The sequence below is a fragment of the Oculina patagonica genome, chromosome 3 (genome assembly GCF_052425735.1).
Source record: "Oculina patagonica isolate OP01 chromosome 3, crgOcupat, whole genome shotgun sequence".
In the NCBI taxonomy this organism is placed as follows: domain Eukaryota; kingdom Metazoa; phylum Cnidaria; class Anthozoa; order Scleractinia; family Oculinidae; genus Oculina; species Oculina patagonica.
In genome coordinates this window covers 24,202,896-24,222,163 of record NC_135760.1, presented here as the reverse complement: position 1 = coordinate 24,222,163, position 19,268 = coordinate 24,202,896, and the positions used below count along the sequence as shown (strand labels likewise).

Sequence of the window (19,268 nt, the reverse complement as noted above, 5' to 3'; positions counted from 1 at the left end):
GCCCTGGCTTACGTTTCTCAAAAGTCCCAAAACTGTTCGGGCCTGAAATCTTTGCGTGGCTCTTTTTGAGCGCAGTTTTCGGGTTCCGAAAAAAAGCGATCGATTTTCTCCCGATATTTTCGCGAATCTTTTCGTGATTTTTAGCGCTAGGAGTAGCGGGAGCCTTAATTTTCCAGCCTTTGATTGGTTTTTTAAAAAATTGCAATTGACATCGGTGCACTTGGTGGGTATAGGCTCCTCGCGTACGCGTCAAAATTAGCACAGAGATAGAGCGACAATTTCTGGCTTCATTCCACTTCACTAAATTTTATTATTAGCTGGAGATATATTAATGAAGTTACATGTCACGTACCAATAAGGTTTTAGAGGGGACGAGACTGTTTCGCATAGAAAGCGACAAACTGCCACGACAGCATATTTGGATTGCACGAGGTTAGGTACATCAGACAATGTTTTCCTCACTCACCCGAAGTCCATGTGTTCTGGTTTTCCGTAGTATTAGCGACTAGGAATATTTCTACTCCTCCCTGGATGGGATGCTTGCTATTGGAGAGTTACCCCCAGCATTAAAATTGCCGGTAGCTATTTATACTCAGCGTGGAGAGAGGCACTGTGAGAGTTAAGTGTCTTGCCTAAGAACACAACGCAGAGAACACGACGTAGTTTCGAACCTAGACAGTCTATTTCGAACCCGGACCGCTCGATCCCGAGTTCAGCACACAGCACACAATCGTTTGACCACAGCGCCTCCCGAAATCCACCGTTACCGTAATAGTTGACAATTCAAAGAAAACAGGCAAACCATACAATTAACAAACTATTTATTTGATTCACATTGATACAACCAACACACGCATGATACTTCACGAACACTGGTATACGTGTGCACTTATAAAAACCTCAGACAAAGTAACAAACGATACACATAACAAAGCAAAGAAGCTTCGAATTACAACTGTCTTCTTTTTTTCTTTTTTAAATTCAGAAAATAAGTATGTACAAGGAAAATCTTCATTTGAGAGTAATTTTTTAGTGCAAGCTAGAATCTGAAAGTAAAAAGAAGAATGCAAAATATTAGTCAACCCCTTACATATGAAGAGCACCAACTGGGTTTATTGCAACATGGGTCAACATGACTGGAGCAAAGTTTAAACAGCTTGGAGTCAAACTTCAAAACGGCAAGCTACGTGTACCTTAGATTGACGTGAACTTTACACATTGTAGCATATGTCATCTTTTGAAGTACCGATAGTGAGTCGAGATTAAAACTAACGAAAGGTTCTAAGTGCAACAATTGCTCACCAAAAAAAGTTACAAAGATATTCGAATGATTAAATTTTTCCACAAAGAATGGTTGAGAGATAAAGAAATCGATAACGAAAGTATGCTTATGATATGATTATCCTCTAAAATTCAACGTGAAAATCATTCTTATAGGCAATGTATGCCATTTAGGAGATACTGGTTTACTGAAATATTTAATAAGACTGACCATAACATCAAGTAAGAACAAAACCGATGTCGAATGTCGATACTACATAACATGGTCTATAATTCTCTGAAAGCTAGTTCAGTGTATAACTAAGATTTCTCCATTGAGGTATTTTTTTTATTTAACTTACACGGGCTCTCAACAACGAATAACGTTATTCACCTTTTAACCAATCTCGAGCCCAGAGTGTCTCCCGGCTCCGCGGTCCGTCGGCGGTTGGTCAGCGGTAGGGTCGCCGGTAGACACTCTGGGAAACTGAAATGTATTTCTCTTTCTCTATTGGCCCTCACAGAACAATAGAAATCAACACGGAAGTCTGAAAATCTTCCCGGAAGTAAACCAAACCGGAAACCCTGGAAAAACATTTTTTGGTTTTCCATGGTCAAATGTTCAGAAGTATCAGCTTAATTTTGTAAAAACACCTAAGAAATCGTGATATGGCTCTAAATGAATGAAGTATTTTCTAATTCTTCCTTTCTCTTTGAACGTAAAAGATACCATGAATAAAAAAGGACTTCCTTTAAACGTCGATTCTGAGCGGAGTTTTTAAACAACAAACGACGGCGTCACCAAGGACAAGCTTAAGGTCGATTGAAAACTCAATTTATAGTTGACTTACAAATCTCGCTAGAACTACTGTTTTCATTCAAATCTCCGTTCCGGTTGAAAAACTGAATATGGCAGACAGTGCACGATTCAAAATAATAACTAATGACGCAGAATTTGAACAAAACGCGTTGTTGTTTTGCTGAAGAAAATGAATTGTACAAAAGTTATAACAGACGTGTGCACGTGCTAAGTCGCCAAAATGCTAATTACGCCTTTTGAATAGCGTTGACCTGTGTGCGTGTGGCCTTCAACGTCTTTATTAATATCTCCGCCATTCAACGAGGAAAAAATTGTTTGCTTGAAAACATGCAACCTATCCTGAAAAGATGCGCTGTCAGCGAGAAGCCTTTTCTAATATACAAAAGTCGCCAAACAACAGTATGCGAAAGTCGCCAAACAAAATTTTTTTATGAACAGAACAATAGCTTGTTCGTGCGCTGTGTATTATGTAAATTTCTTAGCTGTCCTCGGCAAAACAACAACGGACACACGCACGCAGTCTTCACGGACGGAATCCTGGAAGGCTAACAACACCATTGATTTTAAAACAAACATAGCAGAATGCTCAAGAAAGAAACTAAAGGAAATCAAAACACCAGACGCATTTTTGTTAACTCTTTCTTTTGTTAACTGCAGGACGTTATTGTTACTTTTGTTGAATCAATAACACCAGTAATACTGTAGTTCAACTTTTTCGATTTACTTCCGTTCTGGGAAATTTACTTCCGCTTGGAACTACGAACATGCGCAATAAAAAACGGAAGACCAAGGTTCTTCCTGAAATCGACCTGAAATTGATCTGATCGATTCCAGTTTCCCAGAGTACATCCCATACCGCTGACCGACTAGATGGACTCTGGGCTCGAGATTGCCTTTTAACCTAAGTGGAGTCAGAGGTGACCTGGGCCCGATAATATCGCGCCTTTGGCGCTTCCTAAGAGCCAGGTTCATTAAGCCGTGGACTCGGGCCCAGGTTACACGAGTGTAAGGGTTTATCTGTGGACGGATTGATTCTTCTTTGTCAGAGATCTGGGAATGAGTCACCGCTGTTGACAGAGTGCGATTGGTTGATTCGTTGGTCACATGGCTTTCAGCTGGCCAGAACTGGCGACTGCAATCAATGTAAGGTAGTTCAGGTGCTAGGAAAACACTGTAACCCATCTTCTGAATTTTAGCAGACCAGCCGGATCCTAGAATGAAATGACCCTAACAAAACCTAGAATGAAAGAAAACAAAGCAATTTGGTTAAGTAAGAGTTGACTAAAATGTTTAACAAGGATCCGTGTATTGTCCAAAATGACCAGTGTTTTGAAAGTGTCGATCAGTCAATCATTGCCCGTGCTGGTCTATTTTCTTCAACTTGGCTATTTGTGATTAAACACTGCGCGTCCTGAACTTCTCACGAAAAACATCATTTTGTTTAAAATTTGTATCATAACAAAAACATCTGATGTACTTACTTGAACTGCATGTAATATGCGTAGCAATAGTTCAGGAAAAGGTACAAATATAAGAGAACACATAAGCATACGCTGATACGGAACGTACGGAAAGTGATAGGACATGTGATCTCTAAAACTAATCAAAGTCTCTTCGAGATATCGACGTTTTTGCATGAAGTATGAGTCGAAGGTTTATCCTGTGCATTGTTCTTCGAACTTATCGTTACAGTTTCTTTGTAGTTTAGTTTAACAATTTCCTATCTTCGCGGAGGAAATGCAGCCATATAATTTTGTCAAAAATGGCTCGTCCGCGCCGGGTATTTATACACATATTCCTTAACATTACACAAATAAACAGTGCAAATTTCACCGAGATCTGACAATTCTATACTTTAAAATTGCAAGGACCTTTCGAGGCAGTCGATTACGGCAGCGAAATTAGCAAATGAAACAGCAAAATATGCGTTCGACGCTTTGTTTTTGCGACGCCATATTTGAATTGTTATAGGTAGACCGCTGTTCAATGTGTTCAAGGCCGTATCGTTACGATTGCTCCACGAAAAAGCACGAAAAAAAATACGGATATTTCCGACTACTGTCGGAGAAAACATTGCGCATATAATTGCGGCGTAAACAAATCGTTACACTCAAGCTGCGTTTTGTCTAGGCTCTGCGAGGGTCGGATATCAAGACCCAGGATTAAACAAAAGCCATATATACAGTGAATGCTTTCGAATTATATTTGAAGATGAAATACGAAAGAATTTTGCTGTCTTTGACTGAAATTCCACTCGAACTGCATAGATACGATCGCATGTTATAAAGCCGATTCATGCAACATTGCTGTCATTCCCATTTCCGAGGTCACGTCCCTAACGTCCTAGGCTGATGACGAAATAGAGTTGCGCTTGCATGTAGCGACCAAATTTGGCCTAATTTTTAACCGCTCCTAAGCTAAAAGAAGCCCCCATCTCTTGCATTTGTTTTAACTTCAATAATATCTTGGAAAAGAGCGAGTTTTTTGGTATGGTTTGTTTTTGAAGTTTGTAATTTTTAAACGATGTAAGTGCTAGTGATTATTTATTCGTGTTTTAGTTACGCAATCCATTGTTTGTGCGACGCTTTTTATAGATCGCCTTTCAGACACACGTGCGTTGAGATAAGAAAGCTGACATGTCACTTTTAAAATTGTTATATAACGTTTGTAAATGTGACAAGTCACGTTTTTTTCACGAGATCGCAAGTGATCACCCACAGCGGAAAGTAATCCCTTGAGAAATTAAAAAAGTCCCTTGAGAGTTTACAAATATGTGGTTCCAAATTTTGTGCACATAACCCCTATTCTACGTTTTTAGCTTGTAAACAAGCAAAAACGTCGAAAAAAGGAAAAAGTGAGATTAGCATTTTGTTTGCGCACCACGCGGATTTTCTGGTTACGAACTAAGCTCGCGCTTAGCACTCTGACTGCCGTCATAGCAAGCGCGCGCTTTTTGGTGATTGTGACGTCAAAACGTCAAAAAAAAAATATCTCAACGATTCGAGCGTAGACAATCGTTTAGCCAAAAGACAACTTCAAAGAAAACACACAAACGCGCATTATCTGCCAAAATTCAATATTAATCAAGTGGCAGGTTTACTGATTAATTAAACTTTGGTGACCCAAAAAGTATACTTCATTAACAGTAACAACGGAGATTATTTAGAGAATACTATGCTCGCTTCATTCCTACCTCCTGATTTTCTTGCATTGTTGCAGCAAATTTAGCTTCAAACAAGTGAACTGGATAACAAGACACCAGTATAAGGCATAGTGCCAATTTTAAACGTTCATTGTGAAGAGACTCGTCTTTCTCAAGCTTTTTTCTCGCAGCGCTTCAAAACACGTTTGCTCGCAACAACAATGACTGTGCGAATGAGGGTTCGCGTGCTTAACGCAACAAAAAAAAAAAAAAATTATTAATGTCTAAGCGCGCGCTTTTATTTGATTGGTCGATCCGTCTTTCGTTCTACGTCAAGCCCTCGTCTCAGTCCCCAAAGTCTCCTGGATCTCGACTGACGTAAACATATACATAGCTCCAAAACTGTATTCCGTCGCTCTATCTTTGTACAAATTTGGATACGTACGAGAGGAACCCAACTCAAAATAGCGGGGTCAATTGTACTTTTTACATGCTGGTAAAAACAGGCTGGAAAATTTAATGTCGCGCTATTCCTCGCGTTACAAATCACGAAAAGATCCCCGAAAATAACACTTTTCGGAACCCGAATAATCCGTCCGAAAAGTTTGCAGGCCCGAAACGTTTTCGGGACTTTTAAAAAACACGCGCCAGCGTGGGCCCACTTGGATGGATTACGTTATGCAACGGATAGAGCGATTTTCAATTTAGTAAAATCAAAACCAATGTAATCACAATGAAAAATCTCAAACGACGCAGACAAAACAGTCAAGAAAAAGAACGCCTGATCACCGGTTATATACGAACGAGTTTTTTTTTTTTTTTTTTTAAAAAAAAAAAAAATAAATATACAACGATTGCAATGGCTTTTGGTTTTATTTTTACAGTGCGACCCGCCTTACCGTGGCCACCCAACAAACCTTTTTCACAAGTGTCATGTTGTAATATTTTACATTTTCGCTGCGTTTTGTTGATAAATGCGATGAAAAAAGTATCTATTGATCGTATTCAACTTTGCAAAGAGGCGTGTTCGTCAAACAAATAATAATATTGAGAGAGCACACTTGTAAAAAAAGTTTGTTGGGTGGCCACGGTAAGGCGCGTTGCACTGTAAGTGGATGAGAAAGCTGCGTGAAATGTTATTCCATCTCACCCAAGATCGAAACACAACATCCTGGACATCTCATCTCACCTAAAGCGCTGCTTGAAGTGAGATGTTTGAGTAAATTGCGTTTATTGAGGCTCTGCCAGGGTAAATCCCGACAAGCGACATGGTCCAAAAAGTAGCGACAGCATACTAATAAAATCGTGACAAACGACAACCCTTTTGGAAAAACTTAAATACCAACAAGGACAAGCAATTTTCCTTCAATTTAATTACCGACAGCGACATAAAGAGCGATAAAACAGCGACACAGCACACTTCAAAATTAGACAAGCGACACGGGAACCCCCCCTGGCAGGGCCTCTTTATTGTCACCTTTTTCAACAGATCAGTAATCGAATTTACTCGCTCCCTGGACCCAACTCGTCCTGTTACATTTGTGACTAGACAAAGAGCCGAGACAGACCACGCGGTGAGTTTCTAGATCGTTCGTCGCTTTTCATGTCAGTGAAAATTTTAAACTGAGCTTTCTTTGATGGGAAAGAATCAGTTTTTGGTAGATTATTATAAAAGCTCTCGATTTGTCTTTGATCAACACAGGTATCATCATCATCATCATCATCATCATTTAATGATGATGATGATGATGATGACTGATTCACTGATTAAAATCAGTGAATCAGTCAGTCAGTCAGTCTAAAGAATGAAATAAATTCTATGATACGTGTCACTTAGGAACATAGAAAAATGGTTATAAAACTGTTTTTATTGTCAAAACCTTAAAATGTGTTTTATTTAGCGTGGTCGGTACGCTCGGCTTAAGAACTAGTTTCTAGTTTCCCGGTACGCCACGAAATAATAATAAAAAAAAAACTTTAAATTGAAAAACGGACGACAACGGCTAAATTTTCGTCTGATTACCATTTGGGGTTGAACGCTCTCTTTACATATGATATTCAGCTGGAGCTAGTATAGTTCGTACACCAATAGATACACTGAAGAATACACCTGGCTAACCGCGAGATTCTCGAGTAAAAAATAAATTATCAGTTTTTTAGTAAGCGTTGTCTTCGGCATCGCCGTCTTTTTTAAGCGCCCAACCTTGCACTGATATTCCCAATGTGACTTTAATTACACAAATGTGTCGTCGTCAGGGAAAACACATATGCATACAACCCTTCAGGTATCACGGAAAGAAGATTGGCGTTTGTGTTCCAAGTGAAATTGTGTGCAAACCATAAATGCTAACCCCAATAAAGTATATATTTTCTGAAAGCTAATATAATATAGATTCTAGTTTTGGATTTGGTTTTGATCATTTAGACCATAATAAGCAACCTCAGCATTTTGTTTGCAATTATGATGTTGCGAAATATAAGATTTATTTGAGAACACGTTTACGTGAGCGCCTAAACTAAATGTGGAATTTGATCTACATATATTGGTCTAAAAGACTGTTTCTCAGATTTTTCTTTTCTTGCTCCATGAACTTTTTATAAATTTTTAAACTTAAAAATGCGTATTTAGTGCTCCTTCAAGTTGAAAAGTTCACAAAAAATACTGCCTATTTTACAACAGCTTTCCAGCCTTTTGATTGGTTGTATTCTCTATGGATTGGAATAAATATAATATTCTTTGTGCTTGTGACATTTCAACAGGTGCAGTATGTTGATGTCATTTTGTGCAATCGATACTACGCCTGGTACCAAGATGCCGGTCAAATACAACTCATAAGTCGCCAGCTGGAGGGAGAGCTTAGGGCCTGGTTTGACAAGTTCCATAAACCAGTTGTACAGTCCGAGTATGGGGCTGACACAATTGCGGGACTTCACATGGTGAGCTTAAACGGGGTCTTGCTAGGCCATTCCCTCAAACAAAACCACCCAAAAAAAAAAAAACACCAAACTCATCTCTAACTGGAGAAGTTCCTGAGCTCGACAACTGAGAATCCTCATCCCTGAATATTACTGGTTAAATTTGTTTACTTTTCCTAAGAAAGTTCTGTTACAATCATAAGAAGCTTCATGCGATTTTGAAGGATGTTTAGTTTGTAGGTTCCTTGACTCCATAAATTCATAGTCAGTCAGTTAGTTAATCGTTCCATGAAGTTTAGGATGTCATTCATCCTTAGTCATTTCTTTCACCCGCTTGTGTTGTTGGATCAAATAGAAATGCAATGCTAACAATTCCCGTTTGCTCCCCAGGACCCCCCTCTTATGTTTACTGAAGACTATCAGGTGAGAACTGCAAACTAGTCACGAAGCTGCTATTATCAAGACTAATTTTGGTCTCGTGACGTCATAGACGTATACCCGTTTACTCACTTGTACCCAGTCGCTACGTGCTTAACTGTCGGGAAGCGCCTGGGGCCGTCTTCGTGAAAAATGTCAACTTAAGTTATAACAACCGCTTAAGATATGTCGTAGGAAATATGTGGTTTTCGTGAAGACCTCTTACGTTCAGATGTGAGACGTTAAATTTCCAATCAACCTCTTTACATATCAACACATGTCGAATCTTCAATTGATGACAGCTATGTTTTAATATCTTGTTTCAAGAGAGCTCCAACCTGTTCTAGGCGTTCGGTTAGTTGGGAGTGGCGAGAAGAATAGCGAGGGAAAGATGAAAATGGTGAGCGAAAAATAGAGAGGGGAATACGGAGAGTCCCCACACCTCACCCACTCCCTATTTTTTCGCTCGATGTTTTTTTCTAATTCTTTCTTTTTTTTCCGCGCCGGCGTTCTCCACTAATCGAGCGCCTGGAACAGGTTAGGAGAGTTCTAATAATTTTTTTTTGAATATCACTTGCTTATTGCAGACTCTGGATTTTTATTTCTTCTTTTGTTGATGTTGGTTTCCTTTATTAGGTTGAAACAATCCAGCAGTACTTCCCCGTGTTTGATAAACTAAGAAAAGAATTTTTGGTTGGTGAACTGATATGGAACTTTGCGGACTTTATGACCAAACAACGTAAGTGTCTCTTGCTATTAAAGGAGCTACGTCACGGGGATTTCACAGATTTTTGGTCCAATGAACTGTTCTGAATTTAATTTTTTTTTTTTTTAATTGAAATGCAACAATACATACAGAAAAAAAAAAGCGATTACAGTACACGATTAACACTACTTACAGTACTTAGACTACTAACAGTCTTTAACAATACCTAAATACAACTACAAAACTACTTGGACTACTAGCAATTACAATAACACTACAGGGCAAAGAGAAAAGAAGAAGGCAAAACCATAATAGGAAGAGACATTGTACCTTTGATTATTAAAATAAGGAAAAAGCATGTGATTGCACTTAAGATATTTAAAAAAAAACAGTAACCTATGTTCCTGACATGAGATTAGGAGTAGAAAGTTAAGTAGGAAAAAAAGAGAAAACAACACGGACGTAACGATATTAAACATACCTATATGTATCCCGCAAAAGGTTTCCATTTTTTTAATTTCTCCACTTTTCTGAATTTAGTGGTAGTAAACTTGACCCATGAAAAACATTATCTTTCAACATCAAAAGGAAGACATACCCTTAATTTGCGGATAGAAATCAAGCTACGGCTGTAAATATCGATTTTTTAAGGCGCGCGGAAACAACTTGAAAAGTTAAGCCTTAATTTTTCAAGTTGCAATCCATTTCCATCCGAGCCATTTGCAGTCAAAGACGCTTGTAAACAGATTTAGTGCTCTCATATAGCAATTTTTAATAAAAATGGACCAGTATTTTTAGGTTTCCTAGGACACAAATATAAATTTTGGCTGTTCAAAAATCTGGTAAAATCCGTGACAAAGGCCCCTTAAAAACTAGGTAAAGTACTACTTGTATATAGCTATGTGTAGTGTCTTGGATTGTTAATTGCGCACGGAAAGTTAAAACCAAACACGGGTAAGCGACAACTAACTAAAAAGACACTACACGGCTCCTCAGCGATAAAATAAACTGCTTGCGCAGTACCCACCAAACCTGTTACTAGTATTAAAACGTCTGAATTTGACGAAATCCTCCATTTTCAAGCTCAAAGGTAAGACAGGCACTGAAAAGATGTTTTGTACGCCGCATGCACGCACAGAATTTAAAAATTCTTTTCCACCTAGTTTACCGGCTCGTAATTTGTTTTGCCGATGCTCTTTTTGGAACGTTTCCTTACAAAAGTCTTGCACATTTTTGAGGCGGCGAAAACATATATTGTGAATATATTTTGAGAAATCAAATTTAGCACAAACCACTTTTTTTTCTGTTTTCAGAGACAACGCGAGTTGTGGGTAACAAGAAAGGAATCCTGACTCGCCAGCGACAGCCGAAAGCCGCTGCTCGTGTTCTGCGCCAGCGGTACCTGAACGTCACAGTGGGAAGAAGTAGCACGAGTGAAGATGATGTGGACATTTTACTCAGATTCGATAACTTGGCGAACGTGGCTCGAATCGATAAGGAGACTTAGAAACTAATTTCGAATACAGTGCGCTCGAGTGCCAATTGATGGTATTCTTTCTGGGAAATGGTTGCCCACCAGACATGATCACAGAATGGATTCTTACGTCTCAACATTGGTCCACACCACAAAAGGCAGATAAAAGACAAAGACAAGTCAACTTTATTTTGAGCAATCTGGACTCTAAGGCTAACATTTGGTTTTATTTTTAAATTTATCATTCTGCTTGGCTATTCCTGGATGAAATACCAGTAACCAATAAGTTTTTCAACAAACCTTTAAATTGTTAATCTTATTTGTTTCCATATTTTTCAGTTGATTTATCATAAATCTAACTTGTTATGCAAACACTATGCATTTTTCAGTTGTAAAAAGATAGGGAATTTAATTTTTTGATTTTAAGACATTTTTCCAGTGAAGTGTTTCAACCTTGTAACTATTCAAAACATTTTTTACAACATCTTTATACACATTAATTAAACAATTTATTTAACCTTAACGATGTGTGTTCTCTTCATGACTTTCAATTGGGGTAATGTTCTCTAAAGACACTGATTGGTTTCCCAAACCCCACCTTCACCCCCCCCCCCCCCCCCCCCAACACACTTTCAATCAAGTCAGAACCTATTCTTCCTACAATCTCGAGATCATTGCGCAACTGCATTTTTGATGTTTCTTCATGGACTTCATAAAATTCCAACGATTTTTATTGGGAATTGTGAGTTATCTTTCCCTCTCCATTTATAACACCACCAACAACTAACAAATACTAATTTGTATTCCTAACCCAACCCCCTCCCTTTTTTATTCTTTCCTGCCTTTTCTTTTCTTACTAATAGCCTTTCCATATATTTATTTTTCCAACTTTGTTTTAAACATTTTTTTTCATTAATGTTTACACAACTTTGTGGTGATTTAACTGCATCGTAGTTTGTTGTTCCCTCAAGCTGGTACACAGCCTAACCTGTACTAATCCCTTAATACACACATTTTTATTTTGTCTTTTTTCGTTGCACCACCTTGTGGTTGACGTGGCTGCATTGCAGTTTGTTGGTCCCTCAGACTGGTGCTTTACCTAACAGTTTAACTCCATTTTTTGTTTTTTATTTTGTTTTTGTGCCAACTACACTTCCAAAACACACACCCATTCAGCCCAACGTAACCCACTGTTTTAGTGGAGACTTGGAAACCCTTTAACTATTCGATCCCATACTTCTACACCTGAAATGTTACAAAGGTTGCTAGATTAATCTACTGACATTTTTTTTAATAACAGCAGCGTGCACTTGCGACTAAACTTGCGAGTCCGTTTGGCCAGCCAACGCAAGTCTGTACGCAAGTTGCACTTACGACTAATTGCGTCCACTTGCGTTACCGTTTGGCCAGGGCTCTAAGGTTAATTTTTTTTTAGCTGCTACTAATTTTAGCGATTTTTTCTGAGCAAGATTTAGCGACTATTTAATTTAGCGATTTTCCGAAAAATTAGAAAGTCAGTGATATCGTGTAAACCAGTTTTGGGATGAGAGCGGGGTACTTAAATTTAGCGAGTATTAAATTTGACCGAGACAAATTTTAGCGAATACTAAATTTAGCGATTTTCGCCCAACTCGCTAAAATCGCTAAAATTAGTAGCCGCTAACCAATCAGATGCGAGTATTTACGGGAGCAGAATTATTACAGTAGGTAGGATAAGAACTCTCTGTGTGATTGTGTCAGACACAGCAGATCAGAGATTTGAAGGAGTGAGTGCTGTGGATTTAAACTCACGATTGGAAAGTTCTCTGTAACTTGATCATAAAATGTTTATCATCCAAGTGTAAAAAGAAAGACTATGTAAATAATAAAAAAAATTAAGCTTTCCAAAATAAAATTCAAAGTTTAAATGAAAATGACGTCAATAAGATAGAAACCAATAAGTTGAACGGTTCTCTTTATCTAAAGAGAACCAGCCTTCTTCATTTCATCCTCTATGGCTCTTTGCCAGCCGTTCTTTGGCTATATTTTCTTCTATCTGTTTCTGTGAGGGATCCGTCAGAAAAAAGTTAGTGCCGCTAAAACAGAGACTGCCAGGTCTTAATAAAAGGGAAAAAGAAAAATAGAAAAATCTCTCTTTACCCCTCGCTAATGTTTTCGAGTAAGACTACATTTGGGCTATACACCTAGCCGAGGAGAGACCCTCTCCTATTTTACCCAGAACTACATACAGATAATGTACCAGTTTTTTGCGCTTCAAGTACGTAAGAAATAACATAGCAGAGGGATCTGGCACAACCATAACCCTAAAACCTTCCGTGAACATGAGTAAGGAATAGGTAGGCTTAACATGTACGCTCGCCATTCTGTGTAAACGAGGAAAAAAAGTTAAGTCAGTGCCATTTTATACCGAATAAGATGGCAGATTTTAAATGTTTATTTTCCAAGGCGAAAACGCCTCGCCTGAAACAAGCCCCCTGTCACATCAATGGAAGTTACGCCGAAAGGTTAACTGTCAGATAAGCATTTTTGGTGGACGGAACCGAATAGTTTTTGGGTCAACTCTACTTACGTTGGCTCAGTTTGTCTGTCAGACACATGCTGAAATATGTAAAGATGAGAGCTCAATGACAACAGAAACTGTGTTGAAATCCACTTAGACGGACGACAGCACGGATTGGGTTTCGGACGAAATCCAGGACGTTAAGCTGTGCAGACTTGACCAAGGTCGAGTTGTCTGTTGTCATGGAACAACAATTGTTTATTTTGACTTCGTTTTAATAAGTCGATTCCGGCGCAGATGTGCTACAATATTTTGCTACGCCGGGGACAACAGCTCGTTGAGCTGTGCAGACTTGATCAGGGTCGATTCGTCTGTGATAAACATCTACGGTCTAAAACTCTTGAATCGTAAGCATTAACTCAATAAACGAGGCCTTATGCGTTCAGTGGCACGACAAGGACTAATGATGATGATGAACTCAATAAACTATTTCAACTATTTCTGTTTACTGGGCAAATTGTACATTTTCAGCTGTTCATTAGCTACGGCTTATACCCCTTAATGCAACCTCTCTTTGAGGGTGCTAGTAATAGTTAAGCGAAAACCGCATGGGTTTTCAGAATGTCGGGGTCCCCCCCCCCCCCCCTAAAAAAGAGGCGGTTCGCGACAACGAAGTCTCTGTACCCTTTCCTAAACTTCAACTCGTGAAATCCCTACCCTCTTCCCGGGCCTCTTACATACGAGACGTTTAAATGCAGATGGCCATGCATACGACGTAAGGAGGACTAAACAGCACTTCTTTTCAGGATCTAAGGTAGCTTGGAGATGCACGTACTAGAACTCACTCGAGGTGTATAAGACAGTTTTTTTAAAAAATGCACGGCTAGAACGACAGCACTTAAGCTTGGTCCAGTTCTGGTCCTGTAGAAGACTAGTTAACTAGTCAAAATAATAATAAAATAATAAAATAAATAAATAAATACTGTTAATTAACAAACACACACACACACAAATAAATAAATGGGAATTCACAGTGGCATCTTTAAACTTGCCCAAAACCAAGTGCCAAAAGGCACACCCCTTTCGGGCGGAGCCTTTCTTTATAGTCCCTTTGGGGGTACTCCCCCCTCCTGCGAGTCATTTGACTGCTCCGATTTTAGTCGGATTAAAACGGACTTTTCCTTACTTTAAGTGATAGTGTAAATAGCCCTCTACGTGAAAAGGAAGGTCATTTAATTTCAAACAGTTTCTCACTGCAAAGTAGCTTGCGATTTTCATTTAATTGCGACTGCAGCTTCTAAAAACTGTTCAGTGACGATCAGAATGATTGGAATATTGACGAATTAAAGCCCCCTGCACGCTTTAACCTTTAATATTTTAATTTAGTACTTTACTAACGTTACTAATTACGGCGGTCAGTAAGAAAATGTGATTCAGTTTTTGGATTCAAACTGAATAACTGTTTAAGCACACAAAGCATCTAACCTTTCAACGACAGCGGAGAATATCTTAGCTTTTAGCTTGCCATACAAATAAAATGACAGGAAAGTCAATATTCTAAGTAATAACTCAAGAGAAGTCCTAATTTTAAATGAGAGCCTTTACATGCAATATCAAACGAATAAAGAAAAACATAGTTGCAGCAAATGTTAGTTAAGTGCTTTTATCCATCTTTGAACGAATTAGGATTAGTGAGTTAAGAGGGAGATCATTTTATTTATTAACCACAACAAACTATTTCATCAGTTTTACTTGAGAAATTTTAATGAGGAGGGAACAAATTTTAAGAGATCATAAGAGATCATAGAGAAAATCGCGCGCACTTTTTTTTAAACCCAGCCCAAGAAATGTACAACAAAGTTGAATTTTACAAGCGGTCATTTGACAGTCTTAGAAGAAGATAACTGCATAATTTTCTTAATCTCCCAGTCATTTTGCAATGTTTATTAAAAGTGTGCCAAAATAGGCAGATATGACAATTTCCTATTGTCTGAAAACCACACAGCTGCCTATGGGCATAGATTACAGTTTGATAGGAGTTTTTGTCAGTTCCACTTGATTTTAAAACTAAATTTTCTTCGGGCAAGAATTTTCAGGAGCTCTCTGTTCTAGTCAACAAATCAAATATATTTTCCGGCTGCTGGTCAAAGTAAAGTTACCATTTATTCAATTTATCCAAAGTAATAAGACGCTTTTCGCGATTGAGCTGTCAAAACAATGCCTGATTGCATTTGTTTGCCCAAACAAAGCTGTTTTCACCACAAACACCTGATAACACAGTTCCTACTTCTTCAACTGTCCTCAACTCGCAGATAAAGCGCGCTTAATATCGGTCTTTTTCGCGGGCAAACAATGAAAACATTTTCAAGTTTCGGTGAATCGCAATCTCGCTAGGTGCCAACACAATCATTGCCTTTTTTAGCGAAACGACAATTGAATAGCGGGTTCTATGAAGTTTTTTGTTTACACTTTTTGTCGAGCTATACACCGGTTGATATGTCCGAGTCTGATAACAAGCAAGGAAATATTTTGCAATATTTTCCCCCGTGGATTATAAAAATAAAATAACAATAAAATAGCAATGAAGAGGCTGTTTTTACACTGCGTACTTATAACATCATTTGCGGAATGAAAAAAAAAAAAGACAATTTGATACAAGTTTTGGCATAGAATTGTGTTTTATTATTAATATTTTAAAATTTAAAAATTCAAATAGTCCTGCCAAGATACCCACAAATTTGACATCTCTTCACTCAGATTTTTGATCATTTGAGCTCCACGCATAAAGTACAATTAACACAAAAAGCAAATAATAATTTGGTTTTAGTATTGTTTTGCAAAAGCCCCGCGCAGTCGGCTAAAATATATAATCTCTGAAGGTGTCGAGGTGTTCTTCTGCGATGTTTTGTTTTGCATTGATGAGATGAAAAATAAACTGACTTATTTCTCGGCTACATTATTGATATTGGAACACAAATTCAGTCAGAGTAATTTACATTGTATCTTCTAAATATTGTGAATTTTAACTATTAACATTTCATTTTTCCTCGGACGCTGGTTTAAAAAGTGGCATTTTTGATTATAAGTCCGCTCAGCTTGAAACTCAAAATCTCATTGCTTCGGAGTTTTTTGATGGTATTACAGCGGCGCACGAGATTTTTTTATTAAGGTGAAACGATAGCAAGTTTAAATTGAGGGAAAACTTCACCTTTAGAACTAATCAATTTGCCTTTTGAAAACAAACTGTTAATTTGCAAAATTTCCATTTTTCTTTTGGCTGATCGTAGGTTTTGTTTACAAGGCGAGATTATTTTTTGCGAGGACCTCCTGGGGTGTTATCAAAATTGTAGTCACGAAGGACCACGGAGATTCGCATCAAAAATTGTCCAAGTAAAATGGAAATAATTGTAATTGCCGTAAAATTAGCTTCAAATAAAGAATATTTTTCTCGAATATTTTGTTAAAGGTTAAAGTGTTTTTTCACACATCGAGTTAGATCAAAAAGTTATCGCTGCTAAATAAACTGTATATTTTGCACTTCTCCGAAGCCACTCGCCTAGAGCATCAAGTCAGAAAGCTTGACCCGTGCCAATTGGTCACATGATACCAACCAGCCAATCAGCGTGCGGTTTATGCCCGCCTCGGCAACGTCACTTGCTGCCATCTTATTTTCCGATTTCCTTTGAACGAAAAACGATTAGCGGGTCGCTTTTCCTTGTGTTTTGCTCGTTATTTAGGTCCGATGTTTAGGAAGCCATGCTCTTAGCATGACCGCTTCGACTCCCATGCTTCATGGCTCAGAATTGGATGAATGCTGCTCAAACGTGTTTGCACTGGTAAGAGTTTCCTTCGTTCGATTTATGAGGGTTCTATTTGGCCCTGTCACATGTTACAGTGTTCTGTAAGGTTGTAACTCCTTCTAGAACCATGTGAATATTTATTTGTCAATTACCAAGAGGATGCTTCGCTCCTCTAGTGCAAATAGAAGATTTAGAGTTAGGAATCTGAGGTTAACTTAACGGATAAAACCAATTCGCGGGCGTGTTGTAGAGTTACTTGCATGTCGTAATGAACATGTCCTCTATTTAACAAACGGTGGAATTAATTCATTCTAAATATTCGCCTTAATTGCCTCCAGTAAGATGAAATCCCTCGCTTGTGAGTACTGTGTCGGAAATAGTGGATCCCGTGTGGCTTTAAGTAAAATTTATGCATCAAATACAAGCTGACATATCGATTTGAAGCCGTACACACGGCTCCTTTGGAAGTGAATAGCTTCTGTCGTAGGGTTTTGAAGGGTTAACAAGAGATGATTTTACAAACAACTTGCTTTAGCGCTTTGCATTCGTTTACACGAATCATTCAGGGATTCCCTTTGTTTGTCTTCAATGGGGAATCTTTCCAGTTAAAGAAATTGCACAGCCGTGCGGATTTGAACGAGACGATCCGTAATCTTGTCGTCCGTTCGTCTCGCTATGACATTTCTGAGGATTCGTGCGTGCTTGTACGGATTATTTTCCCAAGTCGTAAATAAAACTCTAATATGTATGTAGTTTGCTCGAAGCTTAGAAAAGTGCACTTTGATTATAATGCTATTTCCATCGGCAAATTGACGGCTTTTCGTGATTCCTAACCGAAATATTCAATGAGTACGCACTTTACCTGCAAGCCAAAATCCGTGCGCTGAGCAATATTTTTCCGGTATAAGCGCCGATTTTAAGTATTGTATTTAATTTCGTCTCAGGGCAAGTAACACTGTGCCAGGAGATTAATTTTACCTTACTTTGGTGATAAGAATTGAAGTATGTGCGATTTCTAGGAAGTTAAAATTAGTTAAAATCACGAGTATCATTTGTTTTGCCCCTAACATATTTATCGCTCGCGTTTTTGCGAATTCGTCGCGGTGTCAAATTTGGAACTGTCTAACTCTTCAACTAGTGAAACCGACTGACTGAATAATTAATCAGATGACTGGGTTTTTATTGAGAAAGAATTGATCTTTACTTGTTTACTCCTAGGCAAATGTTTCGTGTAAGCAAAGAAGCTACTGCCTCGGCGACAGTTTCAGTTCGAATATTTGCCCGTCCTCCTCGGCGCGGGGATGAAACATTTTAATACCGCAGTTTTCCTCTAGTACGTTAATTAATTTTCATGCAAGGTGTACTATAGAATGATAATTATGTATAACTACAATAGCGCAGTGTTGCCGGAAATTTTACTCTCTTTATTGTGTCTGGGGGAAGAGATTTTAAAGGAACTTTCTCGGTCACGAAGGTTGTAGATTTCAGATGTCGATTTCAAAGTGTAATGAACAACCTTTGTAAAATGACTAGCTGTTGACCATGTTGACACGCTCGATTGCAAGTGATAACGAATTCTAGAGCAATCCTGTATTTCCAACTTTTGTTTTGGAGTTGCAATGTGGATTTAAATTGTTTGCCCAAGGTGTTCGGAGATTTCTGGCTTATTTTTGTGATTATCGTAGTTACTCGGTATTAGCCCAAGACAAAGAGTAAGCTGCGATCCATATTAGAGTGCAATATTTGGGCATAGGTTGTAACAGGTTAATCCTTTCAATTTGCCACCTCAATAATCAAACGTGATGTTTGTCAAAAGGGTAATTTTGTGTGGAAAGGAAGTTTCAGTTTCTTCGTTTTGAAAATTTCATTTTCACAAGAAAGAATGAAGAAAATAATTTTCTTTTGCTTCTAAAACTTACAAAGCCAGTGTATCTAACACTGATCAGAATTTATTTATCAATTACACAGTTTTGTCCCATTGATTTTTGAATTTCATGGCAAGGGACAAAATAATATATAAATGATATGATAAGAAATGTACCCTTGCTTTCATAATATAAAGGGGATTTTTTAAGTCACAAGATTTTGTGTATTTTAATGATGTGAATTGTTTTCATTTACTTTACAACATCTTAAATTTAAATGCTATAAATATGTTGTCAGGGAATGTTTGGTATCTCTTGTCCTCTTATGATAGATGCTGCATTTTATTTTGGAATATTCTAATCTTGCA

The 19,268-nt window shown here is 38.1% G+C and overlaps 2 protein-coding genes across 3 annotated transcripts in view; both read left to right on the top strand.

Moving 5' to 3' along the window:
• LOC144647139 (beta-glucuronidase-like) overlaps positions 1-11,252 on the top strand; it is a 38,216-nt gene extending 26,964 nt beyond the window's left edge. The window contains exons 8-12 of the mRNA XM_078506892.1: positions 6,712-6,796; positions 7,983-8,159; positions 8,529-8,561; positions 9,192-9,294; positions 10,575-11,252. Of these exons, the coding sequence (XP_078363018.1) occupies positions 6,712-6,796; positions 7,983-8,159; positions 8,529-8,561; positions 9,192-9,294; positions 10,575-10,768 (592 nt within the window). The 3' untranslated portion in view covers positions 10,769-11,252. The remainder of the gene's footprint in view (positions 1-6,711; positions 6,797-7,982; positions 8,160-8,528; positions 8,562-9,191; positions 9,295-10,574) is intronic.
• A 5,659-nt stretch (positions 11,253-16,911) lies between these two features.
• LOC144647138 (mediator of RNA polymerase II transcription subunit 13-like) overlaps positions 16,912-19,268 on the top strand; it is a 36,112-nt gene continuing 33,755 nt past the window's right edge. For both annotated transcript variants that reach the window (XM_078506891.1, XM_078506890.1), the window contains exon 1: positions 16,912-17,071. In XM_078506891.1, coding sequence (XP_078363017.1) covers positions 17,003-17,071 — 69 coding nt within the window. In that variant the 5' untranslated portion in view covers positions 16,912-17,002. The remainder of the gene's footprint in view (positions 17,072-19,268) is intronic.